The sequence below is a fragment of the Hirsutella rhossiliensis genome, assembly GCF_020360975.1.
Source record: "Hirsutella rhossiliensis strain HR02 chromosome Unknown scaffold00020, whole genome shotgun sequence".
NCBI classification, from domain to species: Eukaryota; Fungi; Ascomycota; class Sordariomycetes; order Hypocreales; family Ophiocordycipitaceae; genus Hirsutella; species Hirsutella rhossiliensis.
In genome coordinates this window covers 585032-600793 of record NW_025408686.1, presented here as the reverse complement: position 1 = coordinate 600793, position 15762 = coordinate 585032, and the positions used below count along the sequence as shown (strand labels likewise).

Genomic DNA, 15762 nt, shown 5'->3' with positions numbered 1-15762 from the left:
CCAGAGTCGGTGACTTTGGAAATGTCGTGTCTTTGTGGTTCTCTGTGCTCGGGATCGTCACGCCTCTCATTCGGGCCAAATAGGCGATTTGACAATACTCGTGGCGTCTGGTGGAAGCTATTCCGGGCCCTCGTCACGTCCGCCAAAGTCAGTTGTCCACAGACCAATCATGGCCGACATGTTTCCTCATTTAATCTGTCCGTTAGCCATACACATACATGTCATCACTACATGCAGAATGCGCTCCTATCAGAGCTCTTCGTCTGGCTTGCTGTTGTGTCCGTCGGTGGACATCAGCGGGATGGGCCTGCAGCCGCCGTCGGCTGCGTTGCCGAGCATCCGATAGTACGCCTCGGTGCGGGTCACCGAGTCCTGCACATGAAGCGTCGATATGAGAGAGTCCTCGGTCTGTTGCGAGTCGTTGCCATCGACATCTTCCGACTCCTCACTGGCTTCGGCTCGCTCATCATGTTTGCGCTTCCGCGTCAAAGCCACTCCGTCGTTACGTTTGCTTTCGTCTCCGTCCACCGCTGCCTTGGCTTCTAGCCGACGGTCACAGCCGCCTATTCTCGCCTCCGCTTCACTTGCTTGGCCCTGCGGTTCCAGTGGTTGCGGATCATACCGTGGCTGACACAAGGCGCTCGAGGGCGCCTCGAGTGGTGAAGCATCGCGCGTAAAAGAAAGATCCTTTCTCGGCGTGGAATCTGCCATTTGCGACTCGGAAGCCCGCGATGCCCCCACAAGCGCAACTCTTGGCGCGAAAGCAGCCAGTTTCAGATCATGTTGGAAGACTTGACCGGAGCAAAGCTGGCCAAACAGCGATTCGACGGATATGCCTGCAGCAAAGCTCAAGTCAGCCTGTATTGGTCGTGCAAGAGCCACAAGGAGAGCATGTGCGCAAACCTTCTGCTATCCACTGCTTCGTGTCTACTGTACACGGCCAAATATCTCGTGGTTGAAAGATGCTGACCAGATGGCAGAGCTCGGGATATGACGAGTGCCTCGAAAACGGAAATTGAATGACTCTAGATAGGCCCTCCTCAGTCGACACTTTTGGCGGCTCACTCTGCGGCCAAGGACCTGGGCGCAGATGGGGGAGGGCGCAAAGAGCAGTTTCAAGATCTGCCGACAGCCCTTGTCCAAGTATTGAAGCTGCTAGATTTAACGGTAGTTCTCTGCCTCGTGCGGATGCGTCCCTAATGGCTTCCATAATCCCGTCTCGCTCGGCATCTGTCATGGAGTTGCATGCAGAAATTCTACGCCTGCATCAGCCGTTGCCCGCTTACACCAGCGTCGGGCGGCATGCAACCCACAAGTCAGCCAACGCCGCGGCGTCGTCATCGAAGAGACATGTCAACTCGGCCTCGCGCTCGAGGTCCTCGCCGCCCCCTCCAACGCCTGCCTCGGCGAGCTGCTGGCCATTGGCCAAGCGAGCGATGATTGGTTGGATTGTGACAACGCCCGGGGCACTGGCCACGGCACACATATTGCCTTTTTCGCAGCTGTGCAGCCGGACTGTTGTATCCGAGGTCAAGCAGCCCGGGTGGGGCATGTTTCCGCACATGTGCCCTGTCAATGCCGCTGCCCCGGCAGTCAGATGATTCTCGGTGGTGGGCTGATTCTCCAAAGGCCGGCTTCGCAGGGCGCCATAGAGGTGGAACTTGTAGTCGTCAACGTGCACCTGGCGCACGTCAGTCAGTTCGCATGCCCTCGGGGGCGGAGGAACATACAGCAGACTGAAGCGCTTTGGACAGGGCGATCCAGACATCCTCGTACCCGTACGTCCATGCTTGGAAATGGAAGACCGTGTCTCTTGGGTACCGGGAGACGGTGCGAAGAAGCTCGGCGATGCCTTCTGACTTTGTCTGAAAGGGCACGTCTGCGGTGAACGAGGTGTCGAGGTAAAGCTTATCGAGCGTTTTCAAGCCGCAAGTGTATTCGATAAGAATCGGATTTCTGGCGAGGCAGTCGACGAACCAGGGCTCGCTACGAACGTCTCCAGTGTAAAGTACTGACTTGCCATGTCCCTCAATCACTGAGATGTATGAGCTTGCAAACCGCCAGGGTGCTTGGGCTTGAACCTACAGAACATGACGGCGCCCGGGCAGTGGTTGGCGTCAAAGAGGGTCACCTGAATGCGGTAACCGGGGCGAAGCTCAATGGTTGTCGGCGTTTCAAGGGGCAGCGGCTTCTGCAGATAGAATGTGACCCGTCAACAAAATGCACTGTTCCCGAGTCCCAAATCACGCACCAGAACCCTGCCGAGGTGCTTATACGTCTGCTGCCGGGCTTCCAAGACACCTTTTGCGTAATTGATGCGGCAGGGGTAGCGCTCCAGACGGAGCAGCATCTCCCGTGTTGCCGCAGAGCAGTAGACGCTTCACATGTCAGTTGTTTACACGACGGTCAAAGGCAGCCGCACATACAACGGGGAGCGAAGGCTCTCGAGCCCGGCGAGGTGGTCGCTGTGGACATGGCTCAAGAAGCAGGCCAGCGGTGGTGACGCGTCGGCGTGCTTGCGGAAGAAGTCGACTGGAGCCATATCAGCAATGTTAATGCGGTCAAGGGGGGCTGAGCAGACTGACTCCTGATGTCCGGAAACTCAGCCACGATGCCGTCAAAGGTGGACATGGCCCTCGGCCGCCCTCTTCGCGCCTTCCCCGCGCCCTCCCCGCCTCTGCTCGCTTCTCAGGTCCGGTAACTCGTCAGGGCCTCCAGTCGGGCAGGCTAGTGATTGCTCGAGGCATGTCGGCACTTCATCGAGCTGTGGCTGGCTGTTCTGTTGGTGGAGATCAGGAGATTCGAAGTCGGAGAGCCCACCGCGAAAGAAGGCAAGGGCCTCGACTTGTTGCCGCGCACTGTATGCCGCTCGGCCTCGGATCCGAGATTTACGTCGGGTGGGTTCCACAGTGCGACCTGGAGGCAAGCTCTCATGTTCACTGTGTGGACGGCACGAGTACCTTGCTACCTACCCTACATCAATCAATTTATGTACATTTTGGTAGAGAAGAGTAACATAATTAATTGTTCGAGCTGGAACATGAGGCAGTCCTTGTCTTGAATGAGATTCTCTTACCTTGTGCGACGGATTCTTGGCATCCAAGTTACCAGGTACCGTAAGCCCCTTGCTGAGATTAATGCGAGTTATTCAAACAGATATCGATTTCAGCCGCATTTCGTCAGTCTGAAAACACACGCGCCGGTAACATTGTGCAACAGCTTCGTTCCCGTTCGAAGACACGGTTATTACTGTACAACAGCCGGGTGAAAGGGGGGTCTAATTCGTACTGTACAAAAATATATATGCCTGCTGCGCTCATCATTCGTGAAAATCTCCCTCCCAGGCGACTTGCCCATCTCATGCTCAATCGAAATGAATGCGCCAGAGCTCACGGTCGCTGCCGGCCGTAAAGTCACTCCTGGTATGCATCATCAGTGTGTTGTCGCTGACAACCATGTCGCCCTTCTGCCACACATGGTAGTAGGCCACGCGTCGGTCGTGGAGGGCGGCGTCGATGGCCTCGCAGATGGCCGTGCTTTCACCCTCCTCATGCCCGTCAATGGTAACGCTCGTGGCATCAAACTGCGTCCTGCTCTGCGGCCACGGCTCGTGGTAGCGGAGGCAGGGCTTGCCCGTCGTTGGGTGCGGCACCACCAGCGGCAGGCCCTTGAGCTCCGTCTGGTCAAACGACGTCGTCGACACAGTCCACGTCTTGTCGGCGAGCGAGTCGGCCGTATGCAACGGCGACAGGTATTTGAAGACCTGTGTCGACGACGAGAAGATGGTGAAGCCCGTGTCTCGCGGAGACGCCATGGGCCCGACAAAGAACTGAAATCTGCAAAAAGGCCCCATCAGCACTGCTTCCCGCTTGGAGGCGGCGACGAGGGCGGAATATCAAAGACGTGTGCTTACCGAGGTGGACAGGAGACGCTGACTTCTTCCCCCTTGTCGTTGATTTGCTTTGTCGTCTTAAAGAGCCCGTCGTAGTGAAACGGCATCCATTCGGCAGACAGCACATTGTTCAGCCCTTTTGTGTTCGCTCCGAGATCCTTGACTTTGAGCACGAGGCCAAACTTCCAAGACAACGGCTCGCCAAACTCCCTCGACTTTTCCACGAAAAGCTCCTCCTTGGGCTTGTTGAAGAAGCCGCGCATCACGACGGGCGAGTTCATCTCCGACAAGGCCCGCACCTTCTTGGCGTCGACATCGTGAATCGTCAGCGTGCCGTGGCCCTTGGCCGGCCTCAGCAGCCAGCCGCTGGGGTATATGGGCTCGCACGTAATGCCGCCCTTGTCGTCGGCCCACGAGAAGAGGTCCGACTTTTCGCGAAAGTAGCTCGGCCTGCCGTGCTCGTAGACAAGTTCCATATTATCGTCCTCGTCAAACTCGGACCGCATGCCCGTCACGACGGTGCCGTCAATCTTGATGGCGACCGCGCAATGCCACGGGGTCGTGTACATGGTCGTCGTGGGCAGGAGGCTAATGGAGAGCTTGCTCGCGCCCGTAGACGGGTGGATCGACAGGCGGACGTAATTCTTGTATCTCTCTCGTACGGCTCTGGCGAATGCCTGTTGGGCAGATCACATCACGGTCAGCCATGTCCCGTCGCCACCGGCAAAGGGCGGGCTGGACAGTTTCAAGGACGACCTACATCACCGCGAGCCAACATCTGCTTGGCAATGTACTCGATTCCCCGCTTGTACTTTGTCTTTGAGCGGCCATCGGTGAGGGGAAAGACGTCCTTAAGGTCCGTCTCGAGGAACTTAATGTATCCTCGATACGTCAAGCAGACGTCCTCGTTCTGGCTGACCTCCTTCCACTCCCAGTCCGCGGAGCCAAAGTTGTTGAAGAGTGCCCGGCGAAAGTTGGATGCGTTGGCTACGTAAACCATTTCATCGAGGGTTTCGGGCAAGGAAAGCGAGACAAGGTCTCGAAGACGAGAAAAGACGATGTTATCAAAGCCGCGGTCCGCAGCAATGGCTCGAACGGACTCTCCGTAAGCCCAGACGTCTCTGTCAGGCACTCCAAGCAGGTCTATGCTACGGTTAGTTGGAGTTTTGCGGCGCCGCAGTCCGGCCTCTGGTTTCGAGACGAAAAGGGGGAAACTGACCGTTATATACGAGCCCGTCGGAGACGATGGTGATCTGGGCGCCAGGGGGGTATATGTCCCCGATGGCCTGGCAAAGGCCGTTGAGGTGTGCCAGCGCCATCTCCTCGGCCCGGTCTGGAAGCCGCCCTAGCGTCTTTGTCGAGTTGTTGGGCGACTTGAAGGGGAAGGCGGGCAGACACATGGCAACCACTTGGCCGGCTCGAACGTAGCTGTAGATGGTGGCGAGGAACCCGAGGGCTCCATCGGCGGCCTTGACAGGGACATCCGCAGACTTCTTCAGGCGGTACCGGTCGATGATGTGCAGGATCTTGGACGACGTCTCCAACGCAGCAGTGTTCACCACTGCGGGGAGCGATCCGAGCATGGTTGCCTCTTGGCCAGCATGAGGGCCAGCGGCGTCTAGCACCGGAAGGGCTTGGGGGTTGGGAATGGCGACAGGCATCTTGTCTCTGGCTCGGAAAAGGAAGGGGTATCGAAGGCAAGCAGAAGATGACCGAACAGTTGAGGAGATGAGACAAGAAGGAGAGAATGCTGATGAGAAGCGAGCTGGAGTTGATGTAAGTGAAGGGGACACGGAGGGGTCGATGCGTTTAAATAACCATACTTGCAATGAAGCTCAGTTCCATAAACTTCAATCTACCAGAGTCGAGTACAACTACCGGCATTTGACTACCATTGGAAAAGGCTCTTGGGCCGATACAGGTCACGAAGCATCTCGAAGCGGGGCTGGCTTGCTCTCCCCCATGCATGGATCGCTGCAACGATTGATAAAGGTCGATGATCCCTGCCACTTCCTTTTCATCTCAGTGCTGGTGACCGGTGGGGATAGGGGGACGAGGCGCGCGTCTGCGACGGCACATCCCACCCCAATAACCGGCTGATCCAGCAGTCGTCTTGGTAATCAGGATGTTGACGCGAGCAGCTCACAGGCGAATCGCTCACGTCTCCACGCTTGGGTCTGGCTCGGGTCGACATGTAACGATCCCCGGAGATGTCACCCCAAAAGGGGCAAGTCAAGGAAGGCAGACCCTCACATCAGGATACACTTAGTCACTTACATGCTGCACGCACACGTGCAGGCGCGAACGCAGCAGTAGCCCATCCTTGAGGACCGGGATTTGAATCGCAGTAGCGTGAACACGACGCCGAAGGCGTGAAGACCACGTTGAAAGTGCTCGGTGGACCAAGTCATGGCTCCTCCGGCCTGCCTCGGTATAGGAGGTTACGAAGCATTTGGGACTACGAGTACGGCTGAGGTGCCAAGAGGTGACTACTATCCCGCACGTCCACAAAAGACATGAGCGGGATAACAGAGTTTCATGTGACGACGCCTGGCCCGTCAGGAGGGCGTCGCCTGCCAAGCGCGCTCTGGGGCATGCAAGGATGGGCCCTGAACGATCAGGGTCCCCGTCGTCCGATCAAGCCGAACTGGGGCAAAGCACCCCGGTGGACCATTTACTACGCGGCCACACACATACTGTAGGTCTAAATAACCCGTTTCATGGAGTAAGCGCCTTGCTCGTTGCCCGAGGTGCTGGCCCTTGGCCGAGTTGACGTGGCTCTGCATTGATGCCATGATGGGAAAGGGGGGGAGACGCTTGGGCTCGCCCCGCCCACGGACTGTCATCTCAGGTAGTGTATGAATATGTATGTCGTGCGTGTAGTCGCAGTAACACTGCAGCGTGCATGTAGCTCCATGTACGCAGGATGCATGTGATGGGAAAGCAGAGGCTAAGAGTCGGCAGTCCATGGTACTCTGTCTGATTGATATGCAAACCACGATGTAGAGGGACATGTTATTCTGCCTCTCCAGTCTCCACTGACACGGTCAAAAGCGTCCAGCATCCAGATCGGGTGAGGCATGGCGAGCCTGAAACAATCTGGACCGCGGGCTTGACTCGGCGTGGCCGCCTCTACGGACTGCGGCTGGACGTGTTGGCCGACTTTCACCCCGAAGAGGTCTAATTAGTTCTCGGCGCTGCTCGGAATAAAAGGATGATAAGTTGTAACTAGTAAGCTTCTCCAGACAGACTCCAAGCGCCCTTGCAGCAGCCGGCGTAAGCCTCATTAGCTGAGTCAGTTCGATTCGGCTCGATCCAGGACAATCCAGTTATTCGGCCCAGGACCGTCGTCTACCCTCCCTCCAGCCATGCTGTTACGCCACGTATTATTACCTACACCCGCCTTGACATGAACCCCACGATCTGCATACCCAACTGAAACCATTGCCAGTCTAAGGACAGGACCGCAAAGCGCAGTGCGCAATTCAAGGACAATATTCAGCGTTTGTCATCTCGTGCATAAGGAACGGGGTGGGAGTCCACAAGCTTGTCGCCGGCACGGATGAGGCATGCGCAAATTTGCATCGGAGTACCGTCCCCTTTCATTCATGCGCAGATACTGAACATATCATTGATAAGTTATTACCTGGCCTGCTTTTCATAAAGCGGCCCCCTGCACCTTACCGGCAAAGTGAGCAAGAGGAAAAGGCAAGAGAAAACGTCTCGCTCAAAACCGGCATCAAGATGGCCGTCGAAGCAACACATGACCATCAGGCTGTTGGCGTTGCCATCGTTGGTGGTATGCCATTCTTCCTCCCACACCTACCTATACAGTCGCCACAATCTTCGCCCTAGTGTTGGGTCGATACTCTCCAGTCTGCTAACGTTGCTTCACCCCGGGCTGCAGGCGGACCAACCGGTTTGTTCGCCGGCCTGCTCCTCCATCGATTGGGAGTCTCGGTCTGCGTCCTTGGTACGTCGCAGGCAGCTCCACCCCGTTCCATGCCGAGACCAAACTCTCTTGCCACTCCACGTTGGCGACGGCGCGGAGGCTGACACTGAGTTTCTCGCAGATGCCAAGCCTAGGAGCCTTGAGCTGGGGAGGGCAGATGCTCTGAACGCTCGAACGCAACAGTACTTTGAAGTGGCCAAGATTCTCGAGGATCTGCTACCCCTGGGTCTCAAATGCAGCAGTGAGTCTAGGCAACCCTTTAACCCATGCGGCTGCCCCATTTGCCAAGTCCCCTGGCTCCCCGAGTCCCCAGTCTCTTTTGCCCTTGGCTTCTCGAATCTCAACACCCCTCTTCTCCGAGACTTCGCCTCATGTAAAGCCCGATCACTCCGTGTTCGCAAGTGTGTTCCGCTGGCTGGGTATACCTCTGCAATCAGCATCAAGCACACCAGACAAATCTTGACTGACGACGCGAGCTCATTCGCACCACCCAACAGCAAGTTCCACCTTTGGCAATGGCGAGTTCAAATCACGGCAGAACAAGTGGTGGGTGAGCCTCGAGCACACGCTGCACAAAAACTTTCTCATGCTCGGCCAACCAGTCATCGAGAAGCTGCTGAGCAGCGAGCTGGGTGACCTTGTGCACTACGGAGAGCAAGTCGTCTCTATTTACGAGCACGACGAGAGTGTTGACATCATCACGAGCTCCGGACGTCGAGTTCGCTCCCGGTATGTCGTCGGCGCAGACGGCGCTCGCTCGGCGGTGCGCAAGCACATGGGCGTCACTTTCACCGGCACCAAACCGGAGATGGTGTGGGCGGTGCTCGATACCTTCATCGACACGGACTTTCCTGTCTGCCCGGAAATCATTACGTTCGAAATCGACTCTCAGTCGCGCGTGTCTTGGATCCCGAGGGAGCGAGGGCTATCCCGCTTTTACGTGCTCCTGGACGGAGAAGTCACCCAGGAAAGGGCGCAAGAGTCCATCAAAAGACACATGACTCCGCACCGAGTCGAATTTCAGAGAACAGAGTGGTATAGCACTTTCGAAGGTACGTTCATCCCCAATGTGTTCAGCGAGTGTAATCTCGCGAACCATCGACCTGACTTTGCACTTGTCCACAGTCAAGGAGCGCGTTGCGTCATGTTTTATTTCAAAAGACGGTAGTGGGCGCATCATCCTGGCCGGCGACGCTGCGCACGTTCACTCCGTCAACGGAGGACAGGGACTGAACACGGGCATCGCCGATGCCTTTGGCTTGGCTTGGCGGCTTGCTGCTGTGGTCAACGTCCCTTCGAGCCTCAGGGCAGACGCCGCGGGCAAGTTGCTTCTCAGCTACGATATCGAGCGGAGAGGCACGGCGCAGGGAGTCGTTGACGTTGCCGCCGCTCTGGTGCGCGATACGGTGCACGAGGCGAAGCAATATGTCGGGACTATTGAAAAGAATGCGGTGTCTGATCATTTGTACGATAGAGCGCACATCGCAGGAGGGTATCACGTGCGTCAGCAGGGAACAACGTTTACCCGACACGCGCACAACCTATCAAACCTCACAGCATGGTCTAGATAGCGAAGAATAACAAGAACAACACGATCATCGATCAAAGACCCAACTGAGCCTCAGTTAACCTATCCACACTGATCAGTTGTTACCTGGCTGGTAACCTCAGAGCAGCAAGATAGAAGAGAGTCTTTCTAAGCATCATCTGCATCAGATTGCCCTGCGAAGTTAAGATTGCTAGAACGCGAGACTGACTACGAAGACCCGACCGGCGCCCACTCTATTCAGTCAACCGTGCCTAGTTGTTTGCCTCAGCCGCTGACCTCTTAGGCGTGCCCTATCGCACATACAAATCTCTGGTATCCCGCTTGATTATCAGCTTCATTGATCACTCTCGATCAATTTGACCTCTCTTGACACCTTCTTGCCCTATTCCTCGCAGATTTTCCTGTCAAGCCCCATCCGACATCATGAGCAGCAGCGCAAGCGGCACCAGCGCGAACGCGAACGCACCGACGCTCGACATCAACGAATTCCTCGATATTGCTGAATTCAACCGTGGCCTCGCCACAATCTTCAACATGGACCTCTTCAACACCCCAGTCAACGAGACTTCCGATGAGATCCACTATAATACCTTCGTTCTCGCCCGCATCGTTGATTATAAAGTCTCCTCAACATGTCAAGGTCTCGAGCTGCTTGGATCATTCCAAGAAGACTTTGAGGATTGGGAGGAAGACGACTTCAAGAAGGTCGATCCAAGGGTCCGTAAGGTCCTACGGAATACCCTAAGGTTCAGAGGAATCTATACAGGAAAGCTGAACGCAAAGATCACGGCATTCCTAGTAAATCTGAAGAACCGTGACCGACTTCCTGAGTGGGATGAAGACGATCTTCGTGATGCCATCTTATACGAGAAAACGGCCGCCTACCGACGCCAACAAGAACTCCTCAGACGATCGCCATCGCTAGCAACAACCCCAGCACCAACCCCAGCACCAACCCCAGCACCAGTCACTCCCGATCTAAACCTCCCGCAAGACCCCCCCCCAATGACCAATCCCTACCCCTGTCACGATCGAATCAACAGCAGCAGGAACTTATGATCAGACCAGCTATCGACCGCGAAGCTTACCGGACCGTGCCCCCCAGTCCAGGTCCCCAATGAAGACCTCGATCCTGCCATCGCCAACCAGTTTTCTAAGCTATGGGATCGAAAGCTCAACTATTCAGGTGACGCCTACGATATCCTAGATGATAAGATCCGTTACTTTCTCGATGCCTGCCTCACAGCTAGCATCAAACCGTCACAATTCCACGCTTTGCTCTCAAATATCCTCACGAAGAGAGCAAAGAACTTCTTCGTGCATCAAGTCAGCCGCGATTCAACGTTCGCGGAGATGTATCAGAAGATGAAGCAGCACTTTGATACGGAAGTCAATAGGCAACAGTATCACACTGACTGGACCTCGATCAATTTCACACAGCTTCGGAAGGAATCTCCGAGAAGCCTCTCTGTGAAATCCTCCAGGCTCTTCTTGACAAATTGCAGCTATGCCAGAGAGCTCTTGGGAATAGCTATGGCGGCGAAGACCAGCTAATTTCAACGACAATTCGAGCATGCCGTGGCGTGCCTGAATTAGAATTCGCCCTCTTCGTGCCGGCTAAGACCTTCGAGGGACTATCTTCACAGCTAAGATCGTCACTCACAACCGTCAGCCAAAGACAGCCCGGACAGCCCAGTCAATATCTTCAAGATCAAGACCAATTCTTTACTGACCGCCGCTATCAGCACCCCGCTGACAAAAGGAAGAAGTGGACGAAGCGCTGCTACGTCTGCGGCAAAGAAGGCTGTTTTTCAACGAAGCATCCGGATGACGAGAGAAAGAGGGCCACGAAAGATATCTTCGAGAACGAGGATTTCACGGCCAGAAGTCATCTTCCCGTCCATTTACTACGTTCCTTGCCGATTACGAAGGGGACCCAGATGAAGATCAGACCTCTGATTCTGCTGACGATGACTCTGACGATCAAAGCGATAGCTTCTTTGCAGCTGCCTTCCTATCTAATAGAGCTTTTCGCCACCGCATTCACACCGTCGAGGGAGAATCGATATGCGAGGAATCACAGCATTTCTTGCTCGATCGCTACAACCGGACCTCTTTCCAAGGGATCCTGCCTGACACGGGTGCAGCGAAGATATCTACAGCTGGGATCGACCAATTCCGCGCGCTCCAACGAGAGATGCCGACGGTCCAGCTACGGAAGAATGCGACGATCGCAACGGTCAGATTCGGTGGAAACGAGCCGACGAACACGATCGGGATCACAACAGTCATTACCCCGATTGGAGAAGTCGTTTTCCACGTTATCAATATGTCAACGCCCTTCTTGCTATGCCTCAAGGATATGGACCGTCTCGGTGCCTATCTCAACAACGTCACGAACGAATTGATCTGCGGCGATAAGAGGATTCCGATCGTACGCAAATGGGGTCATCCGTGGTTCTTCCTACGGAAGGATGAAGCCGCTATTGCCTTCCTATCCGAAGCCGAGCTTCGGCGCCTACACACTCGCTTTGGCCACCCGTCAGTACACAAGCTACATAAGCTACTGACAAGCGCTGGGCATGATGTTGAATTCGAAGCAATCGCGATGATCCGAAAATTCTGTCATTTTGCCAGATCAAGGCAGACGCACCGCGCAGGTTCAAATTCACGTTAAAGGATAACTGCGATTTCAACTACGAATTGATCGTCGATGTAATGCATCTTGACAGCCGGCCAGTCCTTCATGCCGTTGACCTAGCAACCTCTTTCCAAGCCGGACGATTTCTTCAGAATATATCGGCTAAAGAGACGTGGGAAGCACTCAAATTGTGTTGGATTGACACATACCTAGGCCCTCCAGATGTTATCACGCACGACGCTGGTACGAATTTTGCCTCCTCTGAGTTCCAAGCAGAAGCGAAGCTGCTAGGAATAACCTGTCACCGTGCCCGTCGAAGCCCACTGGTCAATTGGCAAGGTGGAGAGATATCACGCCCCGATTCGAAGGGCATACGAGATCTTGAAAGCCGAGCTAAAAACAGCATCAGCTGAGTCGTTGCTTCAAATGGCCTTCAAATCCGTCAATGATACCGCCGGACCTGACGGTCTAGTGCCCACACTACTAGTCTTTGGTGCCTACCCTCGGATAACGATGGATTCGCCGCCTTCTGCTTCCGCGATCACACGTGCGAAAGCCGTGACGAAAGCTATGGCAGAGCTACGCAAGCTTGTAGCTAAAAGGAAGGTCAATGACGCCCTCAATGCCCGTAATGGGCCCAACACGATTGAGAAGATGCCACTATCATTGCCGCTTGGTAGTGAAGTTCGAGTATTTCGTGAGAAAGGAGGATGGAAAGGCCCATACAAGGTCCTAGCTGTGACAGACACAGAGGTCACAGTTGAGCTAGACAACGGGCCAGCTAAATTTCGCAGCACGGCTGTCCAGCCCTACTTTCGCCACCCGGATTCGCAGCAGCAACGAAGTCACGATGTTCTACAGCAGCCACACGCTGACAATCAGACTGCTGACAATCAGGCTGATAGCATCAACGTTGAGACCGAAGTGCCTAAGCCATTCGAATATCCCGAGCCGGAGAGACCACGCAGACGCGGCAGACCAAGAAAAGTCCCTCGAGATCAGCAGCAATACGATACCTTCGTTCCTTCTAGTTATTTCCTTAGTCTTAGCCCTTTTTCGTTACCTCGATCTCAATTTTCACCCGCTAATATGTTTCTATCGCATAAGGAGTGCGCCGCCCTCGACCTTGCCGTAAAGTTACGTGCAGAGAAGAAAATCACTACCGCCGGACGACCGTTTGAAGCCTCTGATGACCTCGAAATCACGAACCTGCTAGGCGCAGGCGTCATCGTGCCCGAACGATACGATATGAATAAGCATGGAAAACACAGGCTATTCAAGTCACGAATGGTCCGGGAGGTCAAAGGCAAGAACACTGCTACACCGTACGAGAAGTCTCGTCTTGTGGTACAAGGATATGGTGACGACGAGAAGCGTGAGATCCTCACGCAGGCTCCAACAATCTCCCGTCCTGCCCAGCGGGTAGTACTCGCTCTTTCCCTTTCCTTTGCTCTTTGAAGATGTCTCTTGCTATCCGAGACATTACGATGGCCTATACGCAGGCATCGACCACTTTGAATCGCACTATCCTCATCTCTTTGCCACACGAATTAAAGAGAGATACCCAGGGGAACCATCCTTCGTGTGGTCAAGCCATTGTACGGAATCGCTGAAGCAGGCGCTCATTGGTTCAATACGTATCATGAGCATCACCGCATCAAGCTACAGATGGAGCCGTCAACGTTTGATCCATGTTTAATGATAACGACCGCAGAGATCAACGTCACGACCGCAGAGACCAACGCGGATACCGCACTTCAGGTTAATGCCTTCGGCGTTGCCGCGCTTCAGACTGATGATACGTTATTGGTAGGCACAACAACATTCCTGCAACGTGAAGACCGCGAGCTATGCTTCCAAGCCAAGCCAAAGAAGACCCTACGAGAAGGCGATACCTGTGATTTCAACGGCAGCCTCATTGCTCTAGAGAAGGGCTATCTTCTAGTCATGCAGAAAGGTCAGGTCAACAACCTCAAAATTATCGATCTATCCACGGAAGATCGGGCCCAACGATACGTGGAACAACGTGCCCGTGGCGCCTATATAGCCTCAATTTGTCAACCAGAGGCTAGCTTCGATTATTCAATCGCGGCACAATCACAAGATCCAACCGCGGAGGATTTTCAGGCGTTGAATAAACGGATCCAATGGCAGATCGACAATCCACAAAGAGGCCTTCGATTCGTCCCAATAGGTCTAGAAGCAGCAAAGGTCTTCGTCTTCACAGACGGATCATTCGCCAACAACAAGGACTTAAGCTCTCAGATCGGATTCGTTATAATCATTGCAACCGAGACTAAGTCAGATGAGTCATTCACGATCCACGGAAACCTGATCCATTGGAGCTCGACGAAGTGCAAGAGAGTCACCCGCAGCGTCTTGGCTTCTGAGATATATGGATTAGCTTCAGGCTTCGATTTGGCATATGTGGTTGCAGGGACGATCAACCAGATTACAAGCCGCCTTGGATTACCGCAAATCCCGCTCGTTGTGTGTACAGATTCGTACAGCCTGTACGAGTGCCTAGTGAAGCTTGGCACCACCACGGAGAAACGTCTGATGATCGATATCATGGCGTTGAGACAGGCCTACGAACAACGCGAAATCACCAACATCCGCTGGATCAACGGAGCGGATAACCCGGCCGATGCAATGACGAAGCTATCTCCAAACGGGGCCTTAACCCGATTCGTTAACGACAACGAGATCACGATCCGGCTCGAAGGCTGGGTTCAAAGGAAGGAAGATATGACCGCATGATTGACGATTTTGATTTAAGCTTGCTATCGATTGTTCCTTTGTGTTGAGATACCCGTTTTACATGTTGTTTGGGTGTTACGTTTAGTGCGTTTTGTTCGATTCTTAAAGAGATGCCAGTGTCTGATCATTTGTACGATAGAGCGCACATCGCAGGAGGGTATCACGTGCGTCAGCAGGGAACAACGTTTACCCGACACGCGCACAACCTATCAAACCTCACAGCATGGTCTAGATAGCGAAGAATAACAAGAACAACACGATCATCGATCAAAGACCCAACTGAGCCTCAGTTAACCTATCCACAGCGGGGTACATTACGGGTGAGTGCTGCCTGTGTCGTTGCGCTGCTTCGTGTCTTGCTTTAGACTTGTTTAGCTGACAGTTTGGGGATTGTTCCTATGACGCAGGCATGGGCGTATCTTACACGAGTTTCGACTCGCCGCTTGTTTGGGAGTCCGAGTACGATATCTGGACGGCGGGATGCCGATGTCCTGATCTCATCCTGCAGTCACTCGACGGCAGCAAGAGCACAAGGCTCTACACCGAAGCTACCTACGGCAAATATCTGGTGTTGTTTATCGGAACCCACGCCAGCATCGACTTTGGGCATCTGAATGTCGCAGTGCCGTACCAGGTCCGCCCTCTGGCAGAATCAAATCTAACAAATGGGCATGTGATCTCGGGATCAAATGGATTTCAGGCGCCAGAAGCAGAAGGTGGCAAGATGTTCAGGGCAGATTGGGCCAACCGGGATGATTCGTTCGCCGTCGTGGTTCGCCCAGACATGTATATCGGTCGTGTCGGCAAGGATGCAAACAGCTGCAGGCTGTTCTTGGACGAGATCTATGCCTGAAAAGAACGCCAGAAACAAGGTCCACGGTAGAGGAAACATCTGGGAAACAGGGCCTTTGTTTTTTCGTACAAAAATATCACTACTGCATGTATCAAATGGGACAATACCGAACGAC

General features: G+C 54.2%; 4 protein-coding genes across 4 annotated transcripts; 2 read left to right on the top strand and 2 right to left on the bottom strand.

The window, feature by feature from the left end:
* Positions 1-249: 249 nt before the first annotated feature.
* On the bottom strand, positions 250-2631 carry HRG_11367 (beta-lactamase superfamily domain-containing protein; the record flags this gene model as incomplete). The annotated part of the gene is made up of 10 exons (XM_044869837.1): positions 250-836; positions 904-930; positions 1066-1256; positions 1314-1569; positions 1648-1681; positions 1731-2035; positions 2086-2191; positions 2252-2378; positions 2427-2532; positions 2586-2631. The coding sequence occupies 10 exons, from the start codon at positions 2629-2631 to the stop codon at positions 250-252; spliced, it is 1785 nt and encodes a 594-aa protein (XP_044715099.1).
* A 733-nt stretch (positions 2632-3364) lies between these two features.
* On the bottom strand, positions 3365-5553 carry HRG_11366 (pyoverdine/dityrosine biosynthesis protein; the record flags this gene model as incomplete). The annotated part of the gene is made up of 4 exons (XM_044869836.1): positions 3365-3836; positions 3914-4569; positions 4653-5035; positions 5112-5553. The coding sequence occupies 4 exons, from the start codon at positions 5551-5553 to the stop codon at positions 3365-3367; spliced, it is 1953 nt and encodes a 650-aa protein (XP_044715098.1).
* A 2083-nt stretch (positions 5554-7636) lies between these two features.
* On the top strand, positions 7637-9462 carry HRG_11365 (FAD binding domain-containing protein; the record flags this gene model as incomplete). Its single annotated transcript, XM_044869835.1, has 6 exons — positions 7637-7691; positions 7800-7865; positions 7966-8085; positions 8342-8896; positions 8970-9343; positions 9412-9462. 6 exons carry the CDS (start codon positions 7637-7639, stop codon positions 9460-9462), a joined length of 1221 nt encoding a protein of 406 aa, XP_044715097.1.
* Positions 9463-11590: 2128 nt separating this feature from the next.
* Positions 11591-15647, top strand: HRG_11364 (uncharacterized protein; the record flags this gene model as incomplete). Its single annotated transcript, XM_044869834.1, has 14 exons — positions 11591-11827; positions 12031-12108; positions 12374-12527; positions 12786-13054; positions 13142-13340; positions 13389-13409; positions 13749-14066; positions 14139-14334; positions 14380-14390; positions 14535-14764; positions 14934-14958; positions 15100-15114; positions 15202-15440; positions 15495-15647. The coding sequence occupies 14 exons, from the start codon at positions 11591-11593 to the stop codon at positions 15645-15647; spliced, it is 2145 nt and encodes a 714-aa protein (XP_044715096.1).
* Positions 15648-15762: the final 115 nt, after the last annotated feature.